Source organism: Canis lupus, chromosome 14 (genome assembly GCF_048164855.1).
Source record: "Canis lupus baileyi chromosome 14, mCanLup2.hap1, whole genome shotgun sequence".
NCBI classification, from domain to species: Eukaryota; Metazoa; Chordata; class Mammalia; order Carnivora; family Canidae; genus Canis; species Canis lupus.
The window spans coordinates 2846659-2871656 of record NC_132851.1 but is presented as its reverse complement, the minus strand read 5'-3'; the positions used below and the strand labels follow the sequence as shown (position 1 = coordinate 2871656).

Below are 24998 nucleotides of genomic sequence, written 5' to 3'. Positions count from 1 at the left end.
ATATGGTTTCATCAACTTTTTCTCTTTTTATTATTATAATAATATTAAAATAATTTTGGGAATAGGAAAGGTAGCCCATTATGCCATGGTAACACCCTTCTTATATTAAAATTTGCTATAGTTTCTGTTTGTTTAATCCAAATGCATGTAGTCTATCAAGTTGACAGTATTTAAGAACTAATATCTGAAGTGCCTTCCAGGGGTAGGCTGCCCCTCCAGAATCAAAACTAGAGCACAGATATCTGACTGAACATGATTTAAGAGAAAATGTTCAAATGTCTATGCTAACATCTGACAAATGAACAGTAGAAGAAACTCCGAATATATGCTTCTGATTTTATCACCAGTAGTAATTAGGTCTATTTATAATTTGAAATTTTAGATTTGTTTGCTTTTTAAATATTTGTTGTCTTAGAGTTAAACTTTGGAAAGTTTCCTCATGTAAAAAAGGAGGTGCCTGTGCAAAATAGCGATTTTAATTACTGTGATTATAAAGCACCTAGGGGGGCAGCCCCGGTGGCGCAGTGGTTTAGCGCTGCCTGCAGCCCGGGGTATGATCCTGGAGAACTGGGATCGAGTCCCACGTCAGGCTCCCTCCATGGAGCCTGCTTCTCCCTCTGCCTGTGTCTCTGCCTCTCTCTCTCTCTGTGTCTCTATGAATAAATAATAAAATCTTTAAAATAAATAAATAAATAAAGCACCTAGGACTTTGATGACCTACATGTCAATATTAGTATCAATAAGTGCACCTAACACACATTCATAGTTTTACATTAATAACTGATTACAATTAAATTTTAGATATTATTTTAAAAATCTCCCACATGGATTACAAATAAGATTAAAGTCACAGCTTAATACTTAACTGTTGTAAATGAAGTTCTTCAGCACTGTGGTTATGACTCGTGATATTTCCCATTCCTGGTCTCTGGCCAGGAGTATTGATTCATGAGTTGACTATGGTAGAGGGTGTAAGGAAAACACAGGCTAATCTAAAACTCAAATAATGACTCTTCTCTAAACCAAAAAAACAAAACAAAACAAGCCCACAAAAAAACCCTCAGTAGATTAATTTCATAAGCTAAAAGATATCATTTTCCTTATATCTTAAAAGTTTTTCTCACATAAGATTCATTTCCTGCACACTTGAACATTCTAAGGAAGAAGAAAACAAAACTCTGAATTTGGAGGAGAAGGAACCCACTGTTCATAAGTTCCCCTGAGATGGTGAGGTGTGGAAAGAGTGTTCTCTGAGGCTAGATCACTTTCTAAGTCTAGATAGATGCTGGTTTTAAGAGTGCAGCTTGAAGGAAGCTATTAAATTAAGTCCTATGGTAGATTTTTAAATTACCTAAGTAGTCAAGCTTCCAAAATATGCATTTGTTAAATTAATGACTGCATAAATAAATTAATGAATTAATGTTAACTTTTGAAATAGTGTGTATCCGGGAAGGGGAACTGCTTCCTTCACTTTATTTTTTCCTCATTCACTTCTGATTCCCATTTTTTAAACTAAAATAAATGCAGAGGAACAGTATTGTGGTTATTCCTATCTAAATATCCTTGTGTCAGGGACTTCAAGGATATGCCTGAGCTTGAGAGCGAGCAAGGGTTGTTCTTTGATAATTGGACTGAACCCTGTGCAATGGAACTCTGATGCTTGTAGTCTGTTGGGGTGGGTGGGGAAGCAAGATTGACAACATGGAAAATGCCTGCAGGATTAGGGGAGCTCTAGGGACAATGTGTAACCCCGCCCTAAAGTATTCAAATCTTCTGTGCCAAGGTGGGCAGGATCTTGAGAGAGTAGAGGTAGGAAGGTCACTGAGTTAATTCTGTACAAACACAAGAAAACAAACAAGAATTTCAGTCTTCTAAATACCACACACACAGGCACCCTCACACTCCATCCCTGCCCCCTCTCCTCAGTGAAGGCCTGGGCCCATCTCATATTGGGAAATGCATTTGTGTGAATGTTAGACACACAGGCTTGGTGAGTGGACACTGTTGGAGCAAATTCATCTCTCGTGAGAAGCAGAAGTGACTTCCAGCCAGCAACCCTAAGAACAGAATAAGCACTGAATGTGGAACGCTTTTTGAAACATCTTTGTAAGTTGTATTGAACAAGGCCCTGGTGAAATATTTGGACTCTAGCCCTCAAATCCCTATGTACCCTTCTGGAAGATTCCAAAGTACAAACATAGGTTGTGTTGCCTGGTAGCATCCTGAAGATGAAACATGCCGTCCAACACAAATATAAAAATGAAAAAAATCTGACAGTACCTATTCACCCTTTTGTTCAGTATTAAAGTCTGTGAGTATCTACTGGGCTCTTGGGCCGCAGGTTCCTCTTATGTTCCATCCTTAAGTCCAATTATTTCCCTTCCTGCCTCTGCATAGTACCACGGTTTATCTGTATCTAAAGCCTTCCACTCAAATCCTATACAGGTTGTCTATCATGATACCAGGGTCAGATTCCCCAGGAACCATCTGGGAAAGGTTGAAATGCCTCAGGAGATTATTATATACTTGCCATGAGCTCCATACAGAGTACCTATACTTTTGGCATTTTCCCAGGGACAAAAGGCCAACCAGTGATGGAGACTTTGCAAGGGACCTAACTTAGTTTGCTTTGCAAAGAAAGCTGAACCTTCTAGAAGAAAGCATCTCCACCTTAGGAAAGAAATATTTTCACGGCTAAGTAGTTTCTCCTTTCTCCTCTTGCCTGCCGTCTTCTAAAGGTTGTACCTTCCTGCGCTCTTCTATAGGAGGATTATTAGGCTCTCTCCTGAAACCAAAATAAAGTGTCTATAGTGCTAAGTCATAGTGTTCGAAGCTGATGGTAAGAGAAGTTGTCCATCATAAATTTTGACATTAGGTCAAGGACTTTTCTCACCTTGCGCTTTCAGGTAGGGCAGTCATGGCGTTGTATGTTATTAATAATGATCATTATATTGCTTTTATCTGAAGGCATAATATATAAGGAATTAGAATAAACAAAAAGGGATAAAAACTTAAGGATATCAATTTTAATATCTTTGAAAAACAAAAATTCCAATTCCAAATTGCCACAATACAGAAAGGGAAGAGCTGAAGTTTCAGTAAAAAAAAATGTGAGAAGTCTCATTTTTAAAACCTAGGGACAAAGAACCCTCTCAATATTGAATATTTTAGGGATGTGAGGGTGGCTCAGTGGTTGTGTCTGCCTTCACACTCAGGGCATGATCCCAGGGTCCTGGAATCAAGTCTTGCACAGGCTCCCCACAAGGAGCCTGCTTCTCCCCTATGTCTCTGCCTCTCTCTCGAATAAATAAATAAAATATTTTAAAAGGATTGAATATTTTAGAGGCATCCTACTCTTCCAGAACCCAGAAGAAAAAACAAAGTTAAATAGTAAGACACTTTTGCAGAAGTGTTGAAACAAACAAGAAGTTTTATTTTGAAAATACACTCTTTAAAGATAAATTTGGCTTCCATTTTCCATATCTAGGTGCATCCAACAAGATACAAAAACAAACAAGACAAAACAACAAAACAAAGACCCATGACATTATGTACAGAGCTCTAAAATGAGCTGTGAATATCTACAAGAAACTAGCATATGCTCTTTGTGAAGGGATGTACTGGTGTGGCTTTCTACAGTTTTCAGTTCTCGAGAAGAAGAGTTAACTCCCTGGAGCTGCAGGTGCGGCTGCTGCAGGGGAGGAGCTGGGGTCAGTAAGGGGTTGGGGGTGCGACCCCTGGGTGGGAGGCTTGGAGAGGTGTCTGGGGAGGGGAGCGGCGGCAGCATGGGACACATCCTGGGCTTCTCTAGAAGTCCTGCCTCGGGGTGTGAGTCAGGCTGTGCCGCCGCAGATCACAGTTTCGCCTGAACACTTTGCCGCACTGCTCGCAGCTGTAGGGCTTGATGTCTGTATGGGTGAGAAGGTGAGTTTTCAGATTACTTCTCTGATTAAAGGTTCTTCCACATGTGGGACATTTGTGTGGAGATTCCTGTTCAGATGTGAAGCAAGCAAAGGATTAATCCTTCACACCACCACCGCACCCTTCTCAATAGTTTCTGTCTTATCGGTATCACAAGCATTAACCTAACACGTGCACGACAACAAAAGAGGGGACTTGCAGGAACAAATCTGGCTCCTAATCCTCCAATCGCAGAAACACACTTGCAGGCACACACAGAGGCCCAATTGCACTGATAACTACCGGTGGCCACCGTGGTGGGCTTTGTGATTTCCAGCTCTTTACATTTCATCACCGTGTCACAGGCAGGAAAAGGAGGAAGGAAAAACGCTAATCCTCTCTTAAGGAATGACATTCTCCCAGGCAATAAGACTCCTCTTTGCTGGAAAATTAAACTATTCCTCAATGTTCTGTAAACTACAAATTATGAGGCCCCTGGGAGAGTGAGCATATGGGATTTCATCATGCCTCCATTATCAAAATTACCTTTATTTCCTCTCAAACACGAAAGCTTTAAATGCAGGGCAGATCAGATGGGGGGGAATAATAATTCTAAAATTAGAATTTAGAAATATAGAGAATGGCCTTTTCTTTAAGAAAAATATAATAATGTTTTGTGTTAAGTAAGATTACTTTTTTGGTGTGTATATAAAAAGGTTGAGTGTTTTCCCCACCTAGAAAACTAAATCTAACATGGCCTTTTAAGAGAAAGTGCCTGCCATTGAACACCTTTTAAGAGCGAAAATGATAAAACGAAACCAGCCATTGTCTTTAAACAAGAAAACAAACTTACCTGCATATGTAAAGTTTTGTGAACTGCTAGAGTTCTAGACTGACAAAATCCTTTCCCACACTCCTGACATTTGAAAGGTTTTTCTTTGGAATGGATATACCTGTAAATCAATATAAGGTTTCATTGAAATGGTTTTACCACCATGGTGAGGAGTTTCTTTTGACAGTTATTCCAAAGGAAGTCGCAAAAGGACAAAAGAAACAGGATTCCCTTTATTTATATTTTTAGATTGTATTTTTTCCTCCGGCTTTATCTACACTTGATCGCCCTCTCTGGCTGTTCTGGAGCTCAAAATTGTGCCGGAATGAGTCTTTCTTGGTCTGTATGGTTTTCTCTGGTACTTAAACTGGCCAAATTGGGATGTTAGGCAAGATAGAATTTAAGGGAACTATTTTAGCAAATCCCTAAACAGCCGTGGAGAATCCCAACTGAAGTCCTAGCCCTGTGGAATTGCAAGTAGAGTCCAAAGAGATCTCCAACCTCTCTCCTGGGAAGTTTTTCCCCAGAGGAAAACACTTATAGTATTTCTTCAGTTGCCGTTTATTAATGTAGAGTTTAAGGTCTTGGGGGGCAGGCTGTGAGGGGCTGTTTCTAAAGTCAGTGATCTCAAGACCCCCATAAATAAAATAGGCTTGGTAGGCTCTGGGGTGCACCTGAGGGGTGGGGAGATAGGGAAGGAAGGGAACCCAGTAGCGGTGTCCAAGGGACATTTCTAGAAGTGGTTTTGACAGCAGCCCGGACTACTACCCACCGCAGGAAGGTCTTAGGGGTCCCTTGGCTTTACCCACTGCCCTTCCCCCCGCCCCCCTTGGCAACAGATCAAGGGGAAACTGATCTCAGGGCCGAGGCCAACCCACCAGATTGTAACTGCCTAAGGATGAGGAAAGGCCCTCCGGCATTCCAAACAAGGACAGGTCGGAGTAGGAGGCCGCAGAGGAAAAAGGTAAATGTTGGAGGTCCACTGTAGCTGGCCAGCAAGGGCCTTTGGGGGATATATTCTAGTTCAGAGGGGATTTTAGGGACATTTGGAATCTCTCTCAGGACTCGGTACTCTGGACAAAGTTGCCTTCCCTTCCCAGGCCAACCTCATTCCCCACCTCACCTGTGATCCCGCAGATGATCCTGCCTCCTGAAGGCCTTGTGGCAGATGTCACACGTGTATGGCCTCTCATCTGTGTGGGTCCTCTCGTGGATGAGCAAGTTGTAGGATTTGGTAAAGTGTCTGCCGCAAAACTTGCAGATAAACTCTTTTTTCGTTTTGGAGGGCAACCTCCCTCGGGAGGGCTTTCTGTCCTGAGTCAATTTACTGAGCCCCGAGATGGGGCTGCCCAGCCCCGGGTTCAGCTTGGTCAGGTCTCCCATCTTAGGGGGGTCCTCTTGCGTGGCAGCCACTGCCAAATTGGCAAAGTCAAAACGGGGCCGGTCCTTGTGCAGGGCTGGGAGGACGTGGGCAATGGCTCCCTGCTTGGGGTGGAAGAGGTGGGTGGTAAAGGGCAGAGCCGGGAAGGGGAAGCGCGCGTCCACGAGGCCCTGCGCCGCCGCCATCTCGGTGATGGTGGAGCGGGTGATCTCGTGCACGTTGGGGTACCCCAGCGTCCAGTGGTTCATGTGCATGGTCTGCACGGCGCTGAGGCCATACAGGCCCTGCAGGTGGTCCACCGCGGCTGGGAAGGTGTTCACGGCCTGAAGGAAGGAGTAATTGGTGAGCTGCAGCGACGGGTGGAGCGGGATGGGCGCCGGCAGGGCCTTGCTCCCCATTTTCCCGGGTGCTGGGGGGCGGAGGGAACCGCCCCTGTCTTCCAGGACTCAGAGGCAGGTGGGCGTGGGGCTCCGGTGAAAACCCAGAGAGACAACAGCACGCAGGTAAGACCCTAAAAATGCAGGGGAAGAGAGGGAGAGTTGTGACTGTTACCCAAGCCGGCTCGGCCTTTCCTGTGGCGCCGGCGCGGCTTCCCGCACCTTCCTTCAAAGTCCTCCTCCTCCCTCCACTCCGGGGTCCCCCAAAGGAGTGCTGAGCGCCTGCCAGGCCAGTCTGCACCAGCTCGGCCCTGGGGCCCGGGTGTCAGGCGGGCCAGGAAGTGGCCTTCTGGCGAGCGGGGCACCCTGGAGGCCCTTCCGTGGGCGCCCGCAGGAAGGTCGGCTTGCGGGCACCCACGGACGGAAGACCCAGGTCCCGGGAGAGAGAAAGACGGGCGGCGTGTGTGTGCAGGGTGCGCTAGCGGAGGCAGCACCCAGTTCTGCCCACCCACCCCACCCTGTCCCGCGAAGCTCGGGCAAACGCAATGGCGCGCGACGCCAATACCGGCAGGCCTAGGGCCGCTGCTGTCGCCTGGGCGCCCCCGAGCTCCCTGGGGGACCACCCCGAGGGCCGGTAGAGTCGGTGCTGCCGGTCACACGCTGCGCCCCGCCGCCTGCCCCGCCCAGCGCCGCCGTTCCCGGGTGCTGGAGCGCAGCGGGGGTGCACTTTGCGCTCCGGGGCCGCAGGGTCCTAGGAAGGGCCGGTCTGGCCCCACGCTGACCTCGGAGGTCCTCTTTTTCCTTCCTCTGCCTCAGTCCCATTTATCAGCGGTGACGGGGCCGCAGGAAAGGAAAGTGACACTTCGGGGGCCAGGTTCAGCCTAGGATTGCCCCCCTCCTCCTTCCCAGGGGCCGTCCCCTCCCACCCCCCACCAAGATCCCTTCCCGATGGTTCAGACTCCCAGGGGGTGGGGTGCGGTGGTGCGGGATAGGGGTAGGTGGGCGGAGAACCTCCCTAAGGCCGGAACCCCTTCTCCCAGACCGAGCGCGGATTCCCGGGCTGGCACCGGGCGCGCTCCTACACCAGGGAGGCCTCAGTAGAGGAGAAAAGAGGAGTGGAGAGGAGAGTGGGCTCCCTAGGAAGGGGTACGGGAGGGGCAGCAGGGGAGCCGCAGCCGGCGGGGCACAGTGCGGCTTTGCGGGCCTGGAGGAAGCTCGTTTATCTGCGGGAAGACGAGCGCGGCCTGGGCCTAAGCGGGGCGCACACACTCCCATCTCCCTGCGCCCCGAATGGCAACACAGAGGTCGGACTTCAGACCCCGGCCGCTCGGGGCTGCTCACCTGTACCCAGGGTGGGCCCACTGTTTCCCACCGCCGGCCGCCGTTCAGCGGACCTGGGCCTCGCCTCCGCCTCCGCCTCCGCCTCGGAGGGCAGCTCCCAGCGCAGCCAGGTGGGTGGCTCACAGCTAAGCCCCTTCGCCGAGCGGGGCAGGCGCGCAGCTAAGAGCCACCGACCCCGAAGCCCGGCGTTTGAACCCAGCAGGAAGGTGGGAAAGTCGGTCGGGTCTTGCCCTCACCGCCCACCGCCCTGCGCGCCGGAATCCTCTCCAGCCGCCTGGGAAGTGTGCCCGTGGCTCCGAGGGCCGACGCGGGGGACCGCGCTAATGACGCGCTCTGACAAGTCAGAATTCGGTCGCCCCCGGAGGCCCACACCTCCTCTCCCGCCTCTTCTGCCTGGAGTGCGCAGAGACCGGGATTTATTAATGAACCGCCTCGGCCTGGTGCATTCGGTCTGGGAGTTCGGACTGGGAGTTAATGAGAGGTGTGTAACCGTCAGAGGGTCTCAGACCATTCAACCGAAACTGTAAACCTCCATTAGTAATACACTTTCCCACCACAAATCACGATTCATTTTTGTTCAGTGGCAACACTCAAGCCCTCCTAGAAAGGCAGGAAAGGAAAAAAAAAAAGGATTCTACTAACATCCCCGGTATTCTGATTATTTCCTCTTCCATTAAAAAAATAAATTGCACTTTTATTTCCTTCTTTTTGTGTAATGAGGATTTTCCAGAGATTCAAAATATTATTTTTCCCCTAGTTAAAAAGTGGTCTCCCCCATAGAGAGGAAATTGAAATTATTATTTGGGCGTATTCCCAGACTAGATTTCTTAGAAATAAATACAGGAGGTGAAGTACAACTCCTACCACTGTTGTGGGGGGTGAGGGAGGTTGTCAACTGAAGGAATATCACCACCTGTGAGCTCCATGTCACATGCACTAAGTGAAATCTGCCCTAAACATTACATGTTAATTCTGCCAGCAGAAAGCGGAGTGCCATCTTCCTTCCCTTCTTCAAGGGGTTTATAACAAAAATTAGCAGCTCTATTACAGTTCAGATCCAAAATGGCACAAAAGTGTATTTCATAGTAAGTTTTCATTTTAATTTGCAGGACAGATAGTTTCTTCATAGAGGAAGAGCAAACCATTGGTGACTTCAACACTTTTACAAACAGAACAGACCTAAATATCCACCAAACACTTTTGCCATAAGTAATTAGAGAATTTAGATTTCCACTCTCCCACTGAGTTGCTAGAAATATACGTCAAAAGATATTTTAAGTCAACGAAGAGATTTAAAGTACTTTCGTTTTGTCTAGAGTTGAGCATGTAATTCCCACACTGAGTTTCAGGCAATAACAGCGATCATCCTCCTCCTCTGCTGTCATTTCTCTCTACTCCTTTTCGGACCACTCCTTACTTTTAATTTTACAAGGAAAGAACCCGTGAAAAGACATTAATATTTTGGTGGAGCAGAGGCTAGTTTTCTTTCAGCAGTCTTCTTCACAGGGATTTCCAGGCATGTATAGAAGTTTTGTAAAATTTAGGTCACTGGTTGTCAACAAGTGAGATGTGTACACAACTAATTTCAGTTTAGTGAAGCTTTCAAAACATTGGGGGGGGGAAGGTATGTGGTAATTTGATGAAGTCTTGCTCTTTGGTAATGCTGCTATTACACTGAGTTATCTAAAAATAATATACAGTCAGGGGTCATCTGCTAAAATCTGTGTGTTGGTGTGAGAGAAATGACTTGATGGGTCCATAGACTCGCTGAATTTCAGCCCAAGCCACAGTGGAATTTTACATAAATAAGAGCAATAGTCCTAGTAGATATAAGGACTAGATCACTTAAAAAGTAATAATGTTGAAATAAGTCTGGATCAGGTGAACAGAAGGAAACGGCTGGGAAGTTCCTGCCCCCTTCGCAGCGCCTCTGCCTTCCCAAGGAGTTAATTAAATTAAGATGCCTTCCGCATAATCAGGGTTCTGTTTCTCTCCGCTTCCTCGCTCCCCCTGCGTGTTTTCTTGTTCTGTTCAAGACTGCAGTTTGTTTAGCAGAGAAAGGAGCTGTCTGCGCCGTTTCGCTTCGGAAACGCCAACCCTCTTTTGTTCTCCGCCAACAGGTAGGGAGACGGATCCAGCGCTCCCTCCACAAACACCTTTTTCTCCCTCCTTCCCTGCAACCGCCAGTCCTTTCTCTGTAGCTCTGCTACGGGAATCCAGGCGTATGAATCCCCGGGGAATCTGCCTTCGGCTCGCTCCTCCAGGACTGGAGGGTGGGAGGGAAATCAAAAGGCCGGCTACGAGGCTGGAGAATCACCTAGGACTGAACTCTTGCTCCCCTCTCGCCGCGCGCTGGCTAGGCCGGCAGCGAGAGTCCCCGCGCGTTCGCGCTGCGCCGCCGCGGCTGCCCCGGGACGCGCGGACCAGGAGCACTACCGCAGCGTCAGAAGCGCCACACGACTGTGGGGTTTTATCTCAGCGTACTTTGGGTCAGCTTTTATAAAAGCCTGGATGAATGCTATGTGCCGATGTCGAAAACAAAACTGCAATCGACACCTAACAGTGTGTGTCCCTGAGTGCCGGCTGCGGGCGGAGTGCCGGGGATCCCACCGAGTGAGAGACACGATGCCCCAGGATCGCACCCGGAGGATCTCCTTTCCCCGGACTCGCGGCACGCCCGGCCGAGGATCCGAGCACCCCCGCTCCCCTCCTTCCCTGGGCGGCTGCAGCTCCCTCCCGGGGCGGACACTCACCTCCCGCAGAAAGGTCCGCCGGGCGGCGCCGCTCAGACCCGGCCCAGGTGGCGAGGCGCGGAGCTCGGGAAGGTCACTGGGCCCACGCCGGGCAAACTCCTTTCTCCGAGCGGAATCCCGGGAGCCGCGGACATGGTCCGGAGGTCGACGAGCAGCACAACAGGAGAGCGGATCCTCGCCGAGGTCCAGCTCCGTCCACGCGGAGTTTGCAAAACCCGAGGGCGGGTAGAGCCGGCGCTCAGCGCTCGCCCGGAACCCCGCGCCTCCGCCTGCCTGCGGCCGCCGACTCCAGCTCAGCTCGGGGCCCGCAGGCTCGCAGGGCCATCCCCCTCCAGCCGCGAGCGCCCGGAGCTCCGTTCCCGCCCGCGTCCCTCCCCGGGCTGCCCGCCGCGCGGCGTCCGGGGCTTTAGTAGCAGCCCCGCCTCCCCTTCGGGCGGGCGTCCCGCGGCGGCGCGGGGCCCTCGAGCCTGGCTCCGCCTCCGCGCCCGGCGCCCGCTAATGGTCCACTCTGTTTACTTGTGTTTGGATAGCAACTGGGTCTTAAAGGAGCAGGTTTGCCCGAGGTTTCCCTGTTGCCGAGATGAGCCGAAGGTGACTCGGCTCAAAGCTCACTCGCAGCAAAGCCCACCCTCTTTCCTTCGCGGTGCCACTTCTCCTCGTAGTGTTAGAAACCGAACTGGTTCTTTGCTTCCTGAAGACCCTGCGGGCATTTTGTAGTTTTACTTCGCGCTCTCCAGACTAATTTCAACATCTTAACAAGTTTAATATAACCATCTTCTCCGTAGAGTAAAACCAATCGGTTCTAGATCGCATTCTCCAAGATACATCACCCTTCCCTCAATTTTAAGTACAGCTTTGCACATACTTTTTGTCAATTACGATTATAACTGTAGTCTGCTTTTGCTTGCTGTTTTCTAAACGAAGTTTGGTTTTAGAGATGACAATTGATTGATTCCGCAATTGCTGCAAAGACATATGTAGAATGTCCCAGAAATTTCTTCCAATATTTAAGGCTTAATCAGCCAGTGCACATTTTACAAGCAGTTAACCAACTTGGTTAAAGGGTGGGCATCTGCGACCCTTTGGTAAACAATACAGAATCCATCTGGAATGGGTGAAGAACGATCATTTAAAAATTTTCGGAAAATACTATTGTAGCTTCTCAAAACATGTACATCTTCATTCCCAGAAAAAGAAATACCATTCTTTGTTCAGTCTCCAGGAAACTTAATCGAATTTGGTGTAGTGATACATTTCTTCAGGTTCTTCTAAATGTCTGGTTCTGTGTGAGTGTAATTGCAGAACACACTTCAGCTACGCTGTAAGTAGGGTGATCGAGTAACAGAAAGGGAATGACACACTCATTTTAAATAGCTTCTTTCCAGATGAGATCTGCGTGAACAACATTGAGCAAAACGCCTTTCGTCCCAAAGGAGTCACTGGAGGGGATTTGCGTTAGCCCCCGGCAAGTTCGCGCTCTGAGGGGCACGTTTTCCAGCCAAAATGCTCCAGCTCTCAAAATTCAAAAGTTGAATTTGGTCAAAAGTTGGTGCTGGATGTGCCGCCCCAAAGGACAGGTCAAATAATCTCATTGTGCGGGGTAGTGGACAAATAAGAGCAGAAGACTATAACCTGTCCAGAGGTTAAACAGTGAGTGGTGAGCCTGGCAGAAGCTACGAGATAGTGCTGTATTAAGATACAATTCCTTCTATTTTATTTATGCCCAGATGGACGGAATATTTCGTTCCTTTGGTAAAACGTAACCCAGGGATAGTAGATCCTTTTTTTACCTTTTTTTTTTTTTTTCCAATTTCAAATTCTCAAAGGTTAAAAAGTGAGCTTGGAATGGAGAACCAAGTATTTAATATCCTCCAGTCTTTAACTGCTTAAAGTGGATTTGACAAACAGCGTGGAAGAAGCAGAATGCCTAAGAGTTCAGGGGTTTAAAACAACAACAACAACAACATCAACAACAACACGTTTCCCCTACTGGTTCTGTAGGGGTGCTTTCATTTCAGCGCTCAGTCCTGAGCTCCAAGTACCGAGATGCCTGTGGTCCCCTCTCTCTAACCACCTCATTCCTTCCGCAGCTTTTCTCAATTTGGAAGATTTGGAGTGAACTTTCTCTTCTTTCAGACCCCCAGGACACACACACCCGGGGTGGTGACCTGAAGAGCGTTCCTACGCTTCGTCTTTCCTCTCCCAAAGTGGAGGCAACTCCCCAGCGGCCGGCTTCACACCTACCCGCTCAGTGTGTGTGTGTGTGTGTGTGTGTGTGTGTGTGTGCGAGGCACCGCCAGCTGTTCCTGCGGGGTGGACAGCACTGCCAACCACCCACGAGTTGCGCCCTCTTTCCGCAAACCTCCTGAGCCCAGGTTTTTTCATAAACGTGTTTACCTCGCCCACCCCAGCTTCCGAAATTCCACAGTGGAGTCTGGGCTACGCCGGCCCGAGGGCTGCTGTTGCTTGAAAGGTAGGGAAGAGTCGACGAGTTCCGGGCTTTGGGGAAGCCGCGTGGCGGGCAGCGCCTACGCAGTCCCCAGGCCCCGCCGCCGCACCAGGCAGGTGCGCGCTCCAGGCCGAGGGCGAGCCCGTGGCTGAGCTTCGCGCCGCGCGCAGGGCTCCCCGAGCCACCTCCGCGCCCACCCCGGTGGGCCCTTGGCTTTCTCCTCGCTCGGCCCCAGCGAGCCCCTTGCTCACGCCAGCATCCAGAGCGCACGCCGGGTGGGGGCCCGCCCCGGAGCAGCCTCACCCGCCGGCCTCCCCGCGCGCCAAGGCTCGGCTGGGAAGACAGGCCCCCGCCCACGGCGAGTCGTGGGGTCCAGGTGTGCGGAGAGTGAAGTCCTGTCGCCTGCCGCGGCCCGGCTGCTCCCGGGATCTGAAGCTCTGCGCGGCAGTCCCGCTGCCCTGCGTCCCCGGGAGCTGCGCGGCCGGTTCAGGCTGACATTTCCGCGGACGTGGTCATCTGCTGTCTTCGCTCTGGGCTTCTGGGTTTTCTGCACCGAGGACGCTTCCAAGGCGGTGGCTAACAGACTGACGAGGGGCGCGCGAGCAGCTGCTGCTCAAACCTGAACCGCCGAAAGTTTACGCCCCTGGAGGACGGGGTGAAGGCCGGAGAGAGGAAGCTGGGTTGGAGGAGGAAAGCGCCCGCAGAGTAGTCCCCTCTGCCCCCGCCACGGCCCACCCAGGAGGCTCCGCCGGTTAAGCAGCGAGCAGGTGTCAGACAACAGGCTTCCTGGCGGTTAATTCTTAGCGCGCACTGCGATTATCCTAAAAATGTTTACCCTTTAAGACACAAATTATGGTGACCCCATCTTTTTCTCCAGGGATTCCAGCTGCCATTTTCTCTGAGAACTTGCCTCCCTTTCTCCGAGCCGTCCTCAGCCTCTTTAGGGCGGGGACCTTTTGCATTTGAACTTCCCGCACTGTTCGCGGCTCTCCCAGATCCCGCAGTTCTCGGGGCGTGTGTGCTGCGGCCGCGGGCAGTGAGCGGGCCCGTGAAAACCTAGGGGAGGCTCCCGGGCACCGGGCTTCGAACTGAGGGTGTGGAACAGGGACCAAGCGACTAAGAATTTTATCTTTTCAAAAAGTATGTTCCAGTGGGCGCTCTACACCGGGACCGGCTGGGAAGGCACCGCCGCGGGCCGAGCTCCGCGGGCCGCGGGAAGAGTCGCAGCGCCCCCTGGAGGCAAGCGCCGGGCACTTCCCGGCCCAGGGGCCCGGTGGTCACCGGCCGCAGGCTCCGGGGCGCGTGTGCGTAGCCGGCGGCCGCCCCGCCGCGGCAGAACCGCTTCCACCTGGACCTGAGCCCCTCGGCCGCGGAGGTAGGGTCCTGTGCGCCGCAGGACTGCCGGAGAGGAGGCCTCGGCCCGCCGTCGGGGCCCACAGGCTGCTCGACCCCACGCGAGGCCCCCGGCGACTTCCCGCCTGGTGGGGCTTTTCTGCGGCGGGTTCGGACTCACGGCGCCGCTCCGGGCTCCGGGGGACTCCGACTTGGCAGGGCAGGGAGGAGACCCGGGGCGGCCCCGGCGCGGGGAGCCTGCGGGCGGTCGCGCGCCGAGTAGCGCCGGTTCCAGCCGACTCCGGGGCCCCGACCCCGCCCCCGCCCCGCGGGACAGGCAGGAGAGGTTTGCGGGGGACCGTGTGGGGAGGCCGGCCCGCGCGCCCGGGCGTCTGCGTCCTCCCGGCCCTCGCGCGGGGCCGCGCCGGGGTCCCCTCCGGGCCGACCTGCTCCTGCAGCCGGAGAGCGAGCGCCAAGACGCGTGCGGGGGGCGCCGGGGGGCTCGAGGGGCCGCTGCCGGCCGCCCAGTCCCGGCCCCGCTGCGTCCCGAGGGCGGCCGGCGGGTCGCCTCGCGGGCTGCTCCGGGGCAGGAGGGCGGCCCGCGCCGCAGGGGGTGCCCGGGAGGGGTCGCCGGCCCCGGGCCGCAGCAGGGGGTGGGCACCCGAGGCGAGGCCCCCCGAAGCCTGGGCGCGCGGGGTTAGGCTTCCCCGGGTGTGCGGCAGCGGCGGGCGGGCGCCGGGCCCAGGCCGCCCCGCGACCCTTCCGCCCCTCGGGGGGCGCGTGACGCTGCGAAGGGCCCCGCTGCGTGAGAGGAGCCCGGGAGGAGCCCCGGAGGAGCCCCGCAGGTGACGGGCTGGGCCCAGAGCCGGCCGCCGAGGCACGTGCTGGGCGCGGGGAGCGCGGCGGCCCGGGGCGGGCAGCTCGGGCCCAGGGCGGGGCGGGGGCTCCGGGGGGCTCCGGGGGGCTCCGGGGGGCTCCGGGGGGCTTCCGCGGCCCAGGCCCGTCCCCAGCCCGCCCGGCGCCGCCGAGCCCAGGAAGCAGACTACAGTCCGCCTCGAAAGAGAAAGCCCGGCCAGACCCCGAGTCCAGGCACCTGGGAATTCACGGTGCTTCTCGAACGGAGCCCGCTGGTGTTCGTGACTAAGAAGAGGACCTGAGCAGCGAAGGCCAAGGCCAGGCTGTGCGGAGGGAGGGGGAAGGCCCTGAGGCTGGTGGCCCTGTGGTCACCTCCACTTGCCCAACGCGGGACTGTCCCAGCCCTCTCGCTCTGAAAAGATCCTCGGAAAGGACTAGGACGGAATGTGCAAACCTATTTTTGTTAGGCTTTCACTTAAAAAACAAACAAACAAACTTACTTGCCAACGCTTTCACACTGAGAAAATTCAAATGAGAATCTTGATTTCCAGTTTCCGTGTGGCAGTGAGCTAGCTGGAGCCCAGCAGCTGTGCTCTCCCTTCTCTGTCGTCTGTTTCTAAAATGTCTTGGATTGCCTTAGAGGTTCCAATACTCTGCAGAGAGGTCGTTTCTGGGGATGCTGGGATGGGTCCAGAGTGCTGACTAGAGCAGCAATTCTTAAAGTGTGGTCCAAGAGCATCAGCAACCTCTGGAAACTTGTTAAGAATGCAGATTCTCTGGCCCCACTTACTGAGTCAGAAACTCTGGGAGTGGGGGCCTGGCCATCTGTTTGGACAAGCCCACCAGGTAATTCTCATACACCCCAAAGTTTGAGAACCACTGACTTAGATCAAATTGACATTTGGGGGCAATCACAGGCGTGGGGGAATTTATCATTTGCTCTCTTCCTTTTTCCCTCCTTGCCTTCATTTCTCTTTCCACCAGAGACTGCAGGCATAAATGCCTGGCCCAGGGCTGCTAATTCATTCATTCGCTCATTCACTCATTCATTGGCTCTCATTCATCTACTTTCCAGAGGTACCACCCAAGTCCTTGGAGACATGACAGGATCCTCAAGTGATCTAAGCATGAACATTCCCTTCAAGGAGACGGATTGGGATGCATGGGCAAGAGTGAGGGAGAGAAAGTAGTACAGTGTCTTCCCATTTCATGGCAAATTTTTGTTGTTATTGTGATTATAATCTAATTATAATCGAATACTGGAATTGATATGATTTCAGGAAATGCTCCTGTTAGGGACCACACAGGAGCATTGCACCTTATCTTAGTTTCTCACCATTTGGGACTCTCCACTCTTTCCCTCATCCAGTATTCTCGAGATAGCATTCTCTTCTTATTTTTATCACATCCTAGTGATTCTGAGTTTGCTGCATACACTTCCTCTCACACCTTGACACACTGCCCACACCCTCTCAGTCCTCCCTGCACTGGGTCAGAGTGCGTGATGCCAGTGGAGATGAGGAAGTGTCACAATCTGCGGGATCGGGATCGTGTCTGGACCTGGGCTGGAAGTTTCTGTGCCCTTGGATTTCCCTGAGGCTGCACAGGACACTCTGAGAGCAGCTCAAACAGTCATGCATGTTCTGCTCCCAGACTTTGCTCGTGCTCTCACTTGCTTCCTGCCATCTTCCATGGGACGGGGCGGGGGAGGGGGGGCAACTGACCAGCTTCCAGAGATCAGGTGTAAGTTGTTGTCGCCTGATCCTCAACCTGCAGATTGGTCACCTTAAGACTAGGTCAAATCCCCACCCCCACCCCAGGTATCTAAAAATCCAAAGGAAACTGGCACTTTGTAGTTTTCTTATGCCAAATCAACTTCCTTTAAACTTTCACTTTGCACTTTCTCTCTAGAACCTTCACTTGAACTTCTGTTCTTAGCCAGGCAATGAGCCCCCTCCACTGGACCACTTGCATCCCCTCCTCCGCCCCCCCCTCCTCCCGCCAACACACACACAGATCTTCTGACTGTGGGCAATAAGAACAGTACAAGGCACTTTGCCTCACAGACGCTGGTGGGTTCCTGAAAAACCAGGTCTAATGAGAAGCCTCTTGTCCATTATTAGATTCAGGAAAAAAGGTTTCATTTTAGTGAGCCAGTGCAGGGAAGCCACTGAAAATACACATAAAAATGAATATGCTGCCCATAGTCATGATTGTGTAAGAGTACTCAGCTCAATTGTGACAAAGTTTGCTGTTTTAATATGTCCTTTTCTTAGGGAGATATTCGAAGTATAACATGTATAGTGGGATGCCTGGGAGCCTCAGCGGTTGAGCGTCTGCCTTCGGCTCAGGTCGTTTGTCAGGTCGTGATCCGGGATTTGGGATGGAGTCCCACGTGGGGCTCTTGCGAAGGGCCTGCTTCTCCCTTTGCTTGTCTCTGCGTGTGTCTCTCTCTCTTGCTGTGTGTGTGTCTCTCATGAATAAATAAATACATCTTTAAAATAAAATAAAATAAAATAAAATAATGTATAGTGATCAGGAACATGATAATCTCTTTACAACCTGTGATCGTATTTCTTAGCAGGATTTTGCTTTCCAGTGCAGATGGCTTAACATAGTAACATTCAAAGCAGCCAGTACTTAGTTAGGAAATGCCAAGGCCAATATTTGAATGCAGATACAATTTTTAACAAAGGAAAATGTATATTCCTGTAGCCGTTTCTGTGAATATTCACCAGAGGATTAATATACTATTTTTGAATTTAGTCCAACTCCACAAACTCGAAAAAGTCTTTAAGGTGCCAACTCATAAGGCACATAGAATTCCTTGTTCCTTATTTTTGAGTGTGTACTATGTGCCAGGTTCTAGGCAGTTGTGTTATTGTTTGAGACACCAAATTTCATTCTGACTTGGGAGCAGGGCAAAGACAAGAAAGGTCAGATTTGAAGGCTGGCTTCCTCTGGTTCTGTTAAATTGTTAAAGTATTTGTACTTAATAGCAATCTTTAAAATATTTATTGAACTCTCTCTTAAATTTTTAGCTCATTTTTACAAGTCAAGGAGAGAAAGTCAGTATTTAAGCCAGCTCATTTATTGGAAAATGAATGCCAGCACAGCCTTAACTTTTGGTTTTCCAATTGGAAGACCTTAATATCATGACAACATTTTACAATAATGTTATTTCCATCATGCCAGGTGATAATTTAGCTGTAGATTCCTTATGATTGGTGACCATTGGTTCAATCAAGGGTGTTTTCATGTACTGATCCTGTAAGGAGTCACAGAAAGAAAAAAAAAAAAAGCACTTCTTCCTCTGGCACCCTTGCTGGAGAGAGGGGTAAAGGAAGTGGCAGACAGCTAGGCTGGCCCCATCCTCATTGTTCCTTGGGAGAACTTAAAGCGATATCAGCTCAGATCCAGCTGGCTTCCGAGAATCCAGGTCTCCTAAGGAGCAATGAGTTCTATTCTCTTTGCCTCTAAGCTCAAAACTTAGACAACTTCAATGGATCTGGAGACACAGGGATGTGACATGTGGAAAGGCTCCATTCTATTCTTACCCCGTGCATTGTGTCACAATGACTGGTCACACTGCCTATCTTAGCTACATACTCCATTTCACTGTGCCTAACCCCTCTTCCCGTGTACTCTGCAGCCCATGCCTGGCAAGTGGGCCTGCCTCCAGGAATCAGTCTGGGTGGATGCTATGATGTCAGGACACCAAGCAGCAGCATTTCTAACATGTGTTAGACCATGCTTGCCTTTTCCTTTCCCTGGAAAAGTACACAAAGTGCAAGTTGTCTCCCAGGCCATGAGGCACGCATCCAAATGCCCTACGTGGTGGGCCCGCCCAGGCCCAGGAGAGTGTGGAGGAGAACACGAGTGTGTCATATGGGTGTGTTCACCAGTTTTGCTCCCCTCTGTCTCAGCCTTGACCACATTCTTTTGACAGGCCATATGGCCTGGGAGTGACCTGGAATATATTAGGAGCACTGGCTTGTAGAACCCTTGCAGAGCAAGGGAGCAATGGCAGAATGGGATTTTAGACTTGTTAATTCATTTAACATGTTTTATTTATTGAGGATATTTAATATAGTAGGCCCTGTGATTGGTGCTGGGGCTATAACAATGAATAAGGATCTATGGTCTAGTGGGGAGACAAATAAACAGGTAATTATGATACACTATGAATCCGAAAACCTGGATCCAAGGTCCCTACTTAATAGGTTATGAACTTGTGGAAGTCATGCCACTTGTTGGAGCCTCAGTTTCTGAATCTGATAATTAAAAATACTCTGAGGGTTAAATGACATGGATGTATATCAGTGCTGTAAGTACTTATGATTCTTTCCTATCCATTAACATGAACTGACCTCATCAACCCCAAATTATTCTTCATATTCCTCCAAGGACTTGGAAAGGAGACCAAGGGAAAGAAATTTGACCCAGTGCCTAATTCTAGTGATCAAGAGTACAAAAATTAAGTTGCTGCACCAAGTATTTCTAGAGAAAAAGTCATCTGCCTTGAAGTTTTTTTCCAAAGATTTAATTTATTTACTTTTTGACACAAAGAAAGAGAGAGAGAGAGAGAGAGAGAGAGAAAGCAGCACACAAGCAGGCAGAGTGGCAGGCAGAGGGGGAGGGAGAAGTGGGCTCCCCATTGAGCAGAAAGCCCTATATAATTGAATCCCAGGTCCCTGGGATCATGACCTGAACTAGAGACAGATGCTTAACTGCCTGAGCCACCCAGGCACCCCAGGAAGATTTTATCAAAAGAGTTTTTCACTGTTTACTGTAAAGTAGGAATACTGTACTATACTGTATATTACATTTTATTGTATTCAGTTATTTTATATACATGAAGTAGAAATTACAAATAGATTTTTTTAGGCTTCAAAGCTATTATTTTGGATGTTCTATCTAGTGAAACAATGATGCAATTGATTTGGGGATGTCATTGACATATGAAATCTTAAAGGAAATTGTATCAGAATACAATTGAACTTTATCAGAAAATCTAAAATAATAAGCCCAACAGAGAAGGGGCTTAAACAACAGAGAAGTTAATTTTTTTTAATTTTATTTTTAAGTAATCTCTATGCCCAACGTGGGGCTCAAACTCACAACCCCCAAGTCAAGAGTCATATGTGCCAGGTGCCCTACCATTAGAGAAGTTAATTTATCTCTCACATAAACATAGCAAGCCAGAGTCATATGGTGGCTAGCTCCTTGATTATCAGGTATTTGGACTCCTTCTATCTTGTTGTCCTATCAGCTTCAAGAAATGATTTTTACTTTTAATCCAAAACCACATTCCAGGCAGCAGCAAGGAGGAAGGCATGAAGGTCAAGCACTACTTTTTTGAGGAGATTTTACAAAAACCAGAACCCAGACCAAGCTGCAAGGGAGGTTGGGAAATGTTGTCTTTACTCTGGGTGGCTGAATGCCTTGCTAAAATTCAGGCTTCTATTACTAAAGAAGAGGGGAATGGATAATGGGTGATGCCCAGAAGTCTCTGCCACAGGATGTCGAGGCCTGGTATTTGATTCTTTATATGTTATCTTATATATATTAGTACCATAAATACTGTTATTGGTCTGGACAGTGGTCACTGTCCCCTTTGCTGCTTTTATGGTTTTAAGTACTATATGGAGCAGTAGGATTCTGTTTGAAACCCTTTGACATGTTGTCACTACTTACTTAGTCGATTGTGGCTACTGGTGTGTGACTTCCTGCTTAGAGTGGGGAGGTGTGAACAAAGAAGGTGGGTGAGGTTGGGAGACAAAAGCTGTCAGGACTTGCCTGGGGATGACTTTGCTGTGGGTTGTGACGAATACCACTGGTACCACATGGCAGCATTCCCTTTGTGGGATATGTCCTGAGGTGTCAGGCAGGCCATGCGAGTGGGTCTTCTGTAGGAGAACATCATTTTTTGTCTTGGAACATGGGATAAGAAATGAGACAGAACATACTAGAAGAAAAATGAGAGCCTTAGAACCTTCTTGGCCCTGTCGCCATATAAAAAAGGCGTGGGGTGGGGGTAGGTGGGGGTGAAGGGGGTTGGCCATGGCAACTAGAAGCCAAGATCTGGTTTTTAAGAACTGGACAGCCAGAGGCTGTGGCTAAAATGTGTAGCTCAGTTGCCCTCAGGGGCAGAGTGAAAACTATAAGCAGACCCGCCGCCCCCCACGCCATGGCTACAGCCCAACGACAATCTCCAAAGATAAATGTGGAGAGACTTAATTACCATTTAAAATTGTCCTGGCCTGACCTCTCTGCCTGATAAACTTTACTTCTGAGCCTTATTCCCTGGTGATACTTACAGGCTTGATTCTCCTCTCCAAGCCTAGGAGAAAATTTATCACCAAACATGACTTTCCAGGTACACAGGGAGGGGAGAGGGAAGGGCCTGTGGATCCCCAGTCTCCCCTGGGGTCTCTCCTGGGGATGCTGCTTGGCTTGGGGCAAGTCTGAGCATGGAGGTTACATACAGAGCATTAATGCCAATATATGGGGAGGATTCTTTCCCTGCAGAAACATCTGGAGTGACACCGAGGAGAGACATACACATTTACACGAGCCTCAGGGGATTCCCATGCCTGAAAGAACTGGCTAGATAGTTCCTATTACACATTTATTTCCTTGAAGGAGGTATTTTATATATTCTACCCTGTAATTCTATTCATTTGGCTCTCCACCCTGCTAAAAAGGAAAAAGGACATACAGTCCAAACAATTTTTAAAACCAAGGTTTTTTTTCCCTCCAAATAGTAAATGTGCAGAATTCATGCAGCATTTACACACATCTGTAAGCTATGACTTGTTTATACCAGCCCTTACAATATTTTTAAAATAAAGTATAATGTTTTTCGGTCTGTATACAATAGCATTTTCTTATATCAACCCCCCACATACGAATGTATTTACCCCTTTTTAGGGTGTAATTACATGTCTAAATAATAATGTACACAATTGATGTATAGGAAGGACATGTATGTTTTATAGCAAACATACCAAAAGGATGTAAGATACTCGTGTTGATTCTTTAGAATACTGTTACTAATAACCTGCAGATTTAGAAAAGGCCACCTAAGTTGGTTTGACCCTATCCTATGTGCTAGAAGATTTATGACCACGGGATGAGAAACTGTTTTAGAGACATCATTTTACCTATGGGGTTGCAGTGGCCCAGGAGGAAAGATATTTTCTCAAGCTAGTTGACTTTCCCATGGCCCAGAAGTGGAACTCCTGATTTCAGAAGGGGCTCTTTCTGTTATATCTCACAGTCTCATCTTGGTTGGAGCTGCAATTTCCCTCCAACAAAAAAATGTTGACTTGATCCCGGCAGCCTGCTATGCTATATCAAGAGCCTCTGGGTACCGGAACTCCAGCCGTAGCCAGCCTCCAGACTTAGCTGTTCCAAGTGTGGTTGGAGGACCAGCAGCTGTGGCTTCACCTGGGGTTGGTTAGAAATGCAGCCAGACCTACTGAATGAGAATTTTAACAAGATCCCTAGGTGATTTCCCTGTAGATTAAATTTGGGAAGAACTGCTCCGTAACTGTTTCTATTGCCAGATTGTGTCCCAAAGACCTATTTGATCATTTTCCTCTGATCCATTAAGAACCTAAAATGACTCCTATTGCTTATCTGTTTCTATGCAAATATTTTAAATGTCCAATCTTGTACAGTTTCCCTGGTCATATACTAGACTTCCTCTCTAGATGGATGGGGGTATCTAGGTATTTAAAGATCTCTCCAGGTGACTAGCCTTCATGGGTCCTTAAATTGGCTGTTTGAGAAGGATTGATCCAAAATGTTGCTTTGGAGGGCAGCCCTGGTGGCGCAGCGGTTTAGCGCTGCCTGCAGCCTAGGGCATGATCCTGGAGACCCTGGATCGAGTTGCATGTCAGGCTCCCTGCATGGTGCCTGCTTCTCCCTCTGCCTGTGTCTCTGCCTCTGTGTGTGTGTGTGTGTCTCTATGAATAAATAAATAAATAATCTTTAAAAAAAAACAAAACAAAATGTTGCTTTGGAATAACTTAGAATATAGGAAAACCTTGGAAACAGCAGACACTTAATCAGGCTGCCTTATTTTTCTTAGATGCCAGATCATAAAAACTGTTTTTGTCCTGACTGTATTTTTCTCTTCTTTCCCTTTCATTGACTTCTCACTCCTAATTTGAGAAAACAAACTATGCTGATTCCCAATTTTCCTTTTCCACTTGTTAATCACTACTAACAGAAGTGAATTTTCCTGGAGGCCCATTCTGAGATACAGTCATTGATTATCTGGATGCTTTATCTGATATTCCAGTGATCACAAGGATTGATGTGGCTAATCTGGTTTGCTAAACACAAGTCTCCACCTATTTCATCATTCCATTAAAGTCCTTTCCGAAGTTGTGTTTTGGTCAAAAAGAACAACATTCTGTGAGTGAGTCAAGGCTTAATCAATTAATGAGCCCCAAATTTTAGAGAAAAGGAAACACTTAACCACGGTTCCCAGCTCTGAAATGTTAACAGATTCTAGGAAAGGGGATTGTTGTATATACTAGAGTGTAATCTATTTCTGTGTTACTGTTTTTGTTCCTAGGGCTCTTCTCTTACTAGCTTACTAGGCAATGGGCAGAGCCAGTCAACAGAGTTTTTGTACTTAGAAAAGACTGTTACCAAACCCAGTGCCGCTCTGGCTGTTCACTGTTACCTCATTACAATGGTGATGTGATCTGCTGAGTATCTGGGTTTACCACTGACCACAGCAGAGGCCTGGGCATTATTTGCTCAAGTGATTTTGTCCTCCTCCTCCCCTCTTTTTTTCCCCTAAATTAAATGTGTGCAAGATGGGTTGGGCTGGTGCAGGGTCGGGATGGGGGTGGTTATCCCACTGAGTACAATGTGTACTTTTTCAGCACTGTGCTACTTCATAAAGTAGACTTTATGAGCTGTATGCTTGCATTTTTGTTTTCTGACTTATTGTTCTCTATCCTACAATTGTTCTATTAATTTGATAGTATATGGTTTCAGCCAAACATTTGTTCCAAATTCTGCCAGAGTAAGGGAAAGTTTCCAGACAAAATCCTGCTCAGGAACCTTCCTAAGCAAGCAGAACTTTTGTCAACCTACTGTACCATTTCCTTGGGGGCTTCAGGAGGTGAGTGGAGTCAACAGCTGGATCCAGGCTCTGCTCATTTCAAGATACCCGGTCTCTCTGTGACAAGACACATCCACAGACAATGCTGTAACCAGCTCAGCGGCAGAAACTCAGGTCAGACAGAAGCAGTGGGTTAGGAACCAGTTCTGGGTGTTGAGAAATGGAGAACAAAAGCTTGTGGGGTCAGCTCCTTCCTTCTTGCGCTGTTTTCCTTCAGGCAGTGCAGGGGCTGATTCACCCCAGAATGACATTCGCATTCCACTCAAGTAGTCTGCTTTTGTAATTCCTTGGGGATTTTCATGAGTATAGAGGTCACTGTCTCTGACAATTAAGCTTTAAAGTTAATTCCCAAGATAAATAGAGCAAATTGACACCACTTTGGTTGTAATTTTTCTTGCTTCAAACTCTAAAGGACAACAGTGAAGCAGCTGCCAGGCTTGGTTCCTGGAAATTCAAGAAACATAGGCATTTTTATTTTCTACCTTTCTAAATGAGGCAGTTTAGGGCCCTCGGAAACAACACAACCCATGTAAACGTCTTAATTCTACAATTTTGCTTGCTACTCTGAGAGGACAGAGAATCATTGTTTCCACTTTTTTTTTTTTAAAGCTACATAAGTAGTGGTTTCTT

The 24998-nt window shown here is 49.1% G+C and overlaps 2 protein-coding genes across 4 annotated transcripts in view; one reads left to right on the top strand and one right to left on the bottom strand.

Annotated features, from left to right (window-relative positions):
* Positions 1–3412: 3412 nt before the first annotated feature.
* OSR2 (odd-skipped related transciption factor 2) lies at positions 3413–15827 on the bottom strand. Of its 3 annotated transcripts, none has more exons than XM_072774000.1 (4): positions 15721–15827; positions 5856–6624; positions 4754–4853; positions 3413–3990 (listed from the first exon to the last, which is right to left on the bottom strand). In XM_072774000.1, exons 2-4 carry the CDS (start codon positions 6509–6511, stop codon positions 3808–3810), a joined length of 939 nt encoding a protein of 312 aa, XP_072630101.1. In that variant the 5' UTR covers positions 6512–6624; positions 15721–15827; the 3' UTR covers positions 3413–3807. The 3 variants fall into 3 exon arrangements, with proteins under 3 accessions (XP_072630101.1, XP_072630100.1, XP_072630102.1); XM_072773999.1 differs by lacking the exon at positions 15721–15827 and adding an exon at positions 10585–10983; XM_072774001.1 differs by lacking the exon at positions 15721–15827 and adding an exon at positions 10585–10983 and having other exon boundaries at positions 3413–3908.
* STK3 (serine/threonine kinase 3) overlaps positions 14390–24998 on the top strand; it is a 375543-nt gene continuing 364934 nt past the window's right edge. The window contains exon 1 of the mRNA XM_072773995.1: positions 14390–14408. The gene's annotated coding sequence lies outside the window, so the exon portion shown is untranslated. The remainder of the gene's footprint in view (positions 14409–24998) is intronic.

Coding starts and splice junctions, on each gene's coding strand:
- OSR2 (XM_072774000.1), bottom strand. CDS start 6,511: ATGGGGAGCAAGGCCCTGCCGGCGCCCATCCCGCTCCACCCGTCGCTG. Junction 4,854..5,855: donor GATCATCTGCGGGATCACAG/GTGAGGTGGGGA, acceptor ATTGATTTACAG/GTATATCCATTCCAAAGAAA. Junction 3,991..4,753: donor ACAAAACTTTACATATGCAG/GTAAGTTTGTTT, acceptor ACATCTGAACAG/GAATCTCCACACAAATGTCC.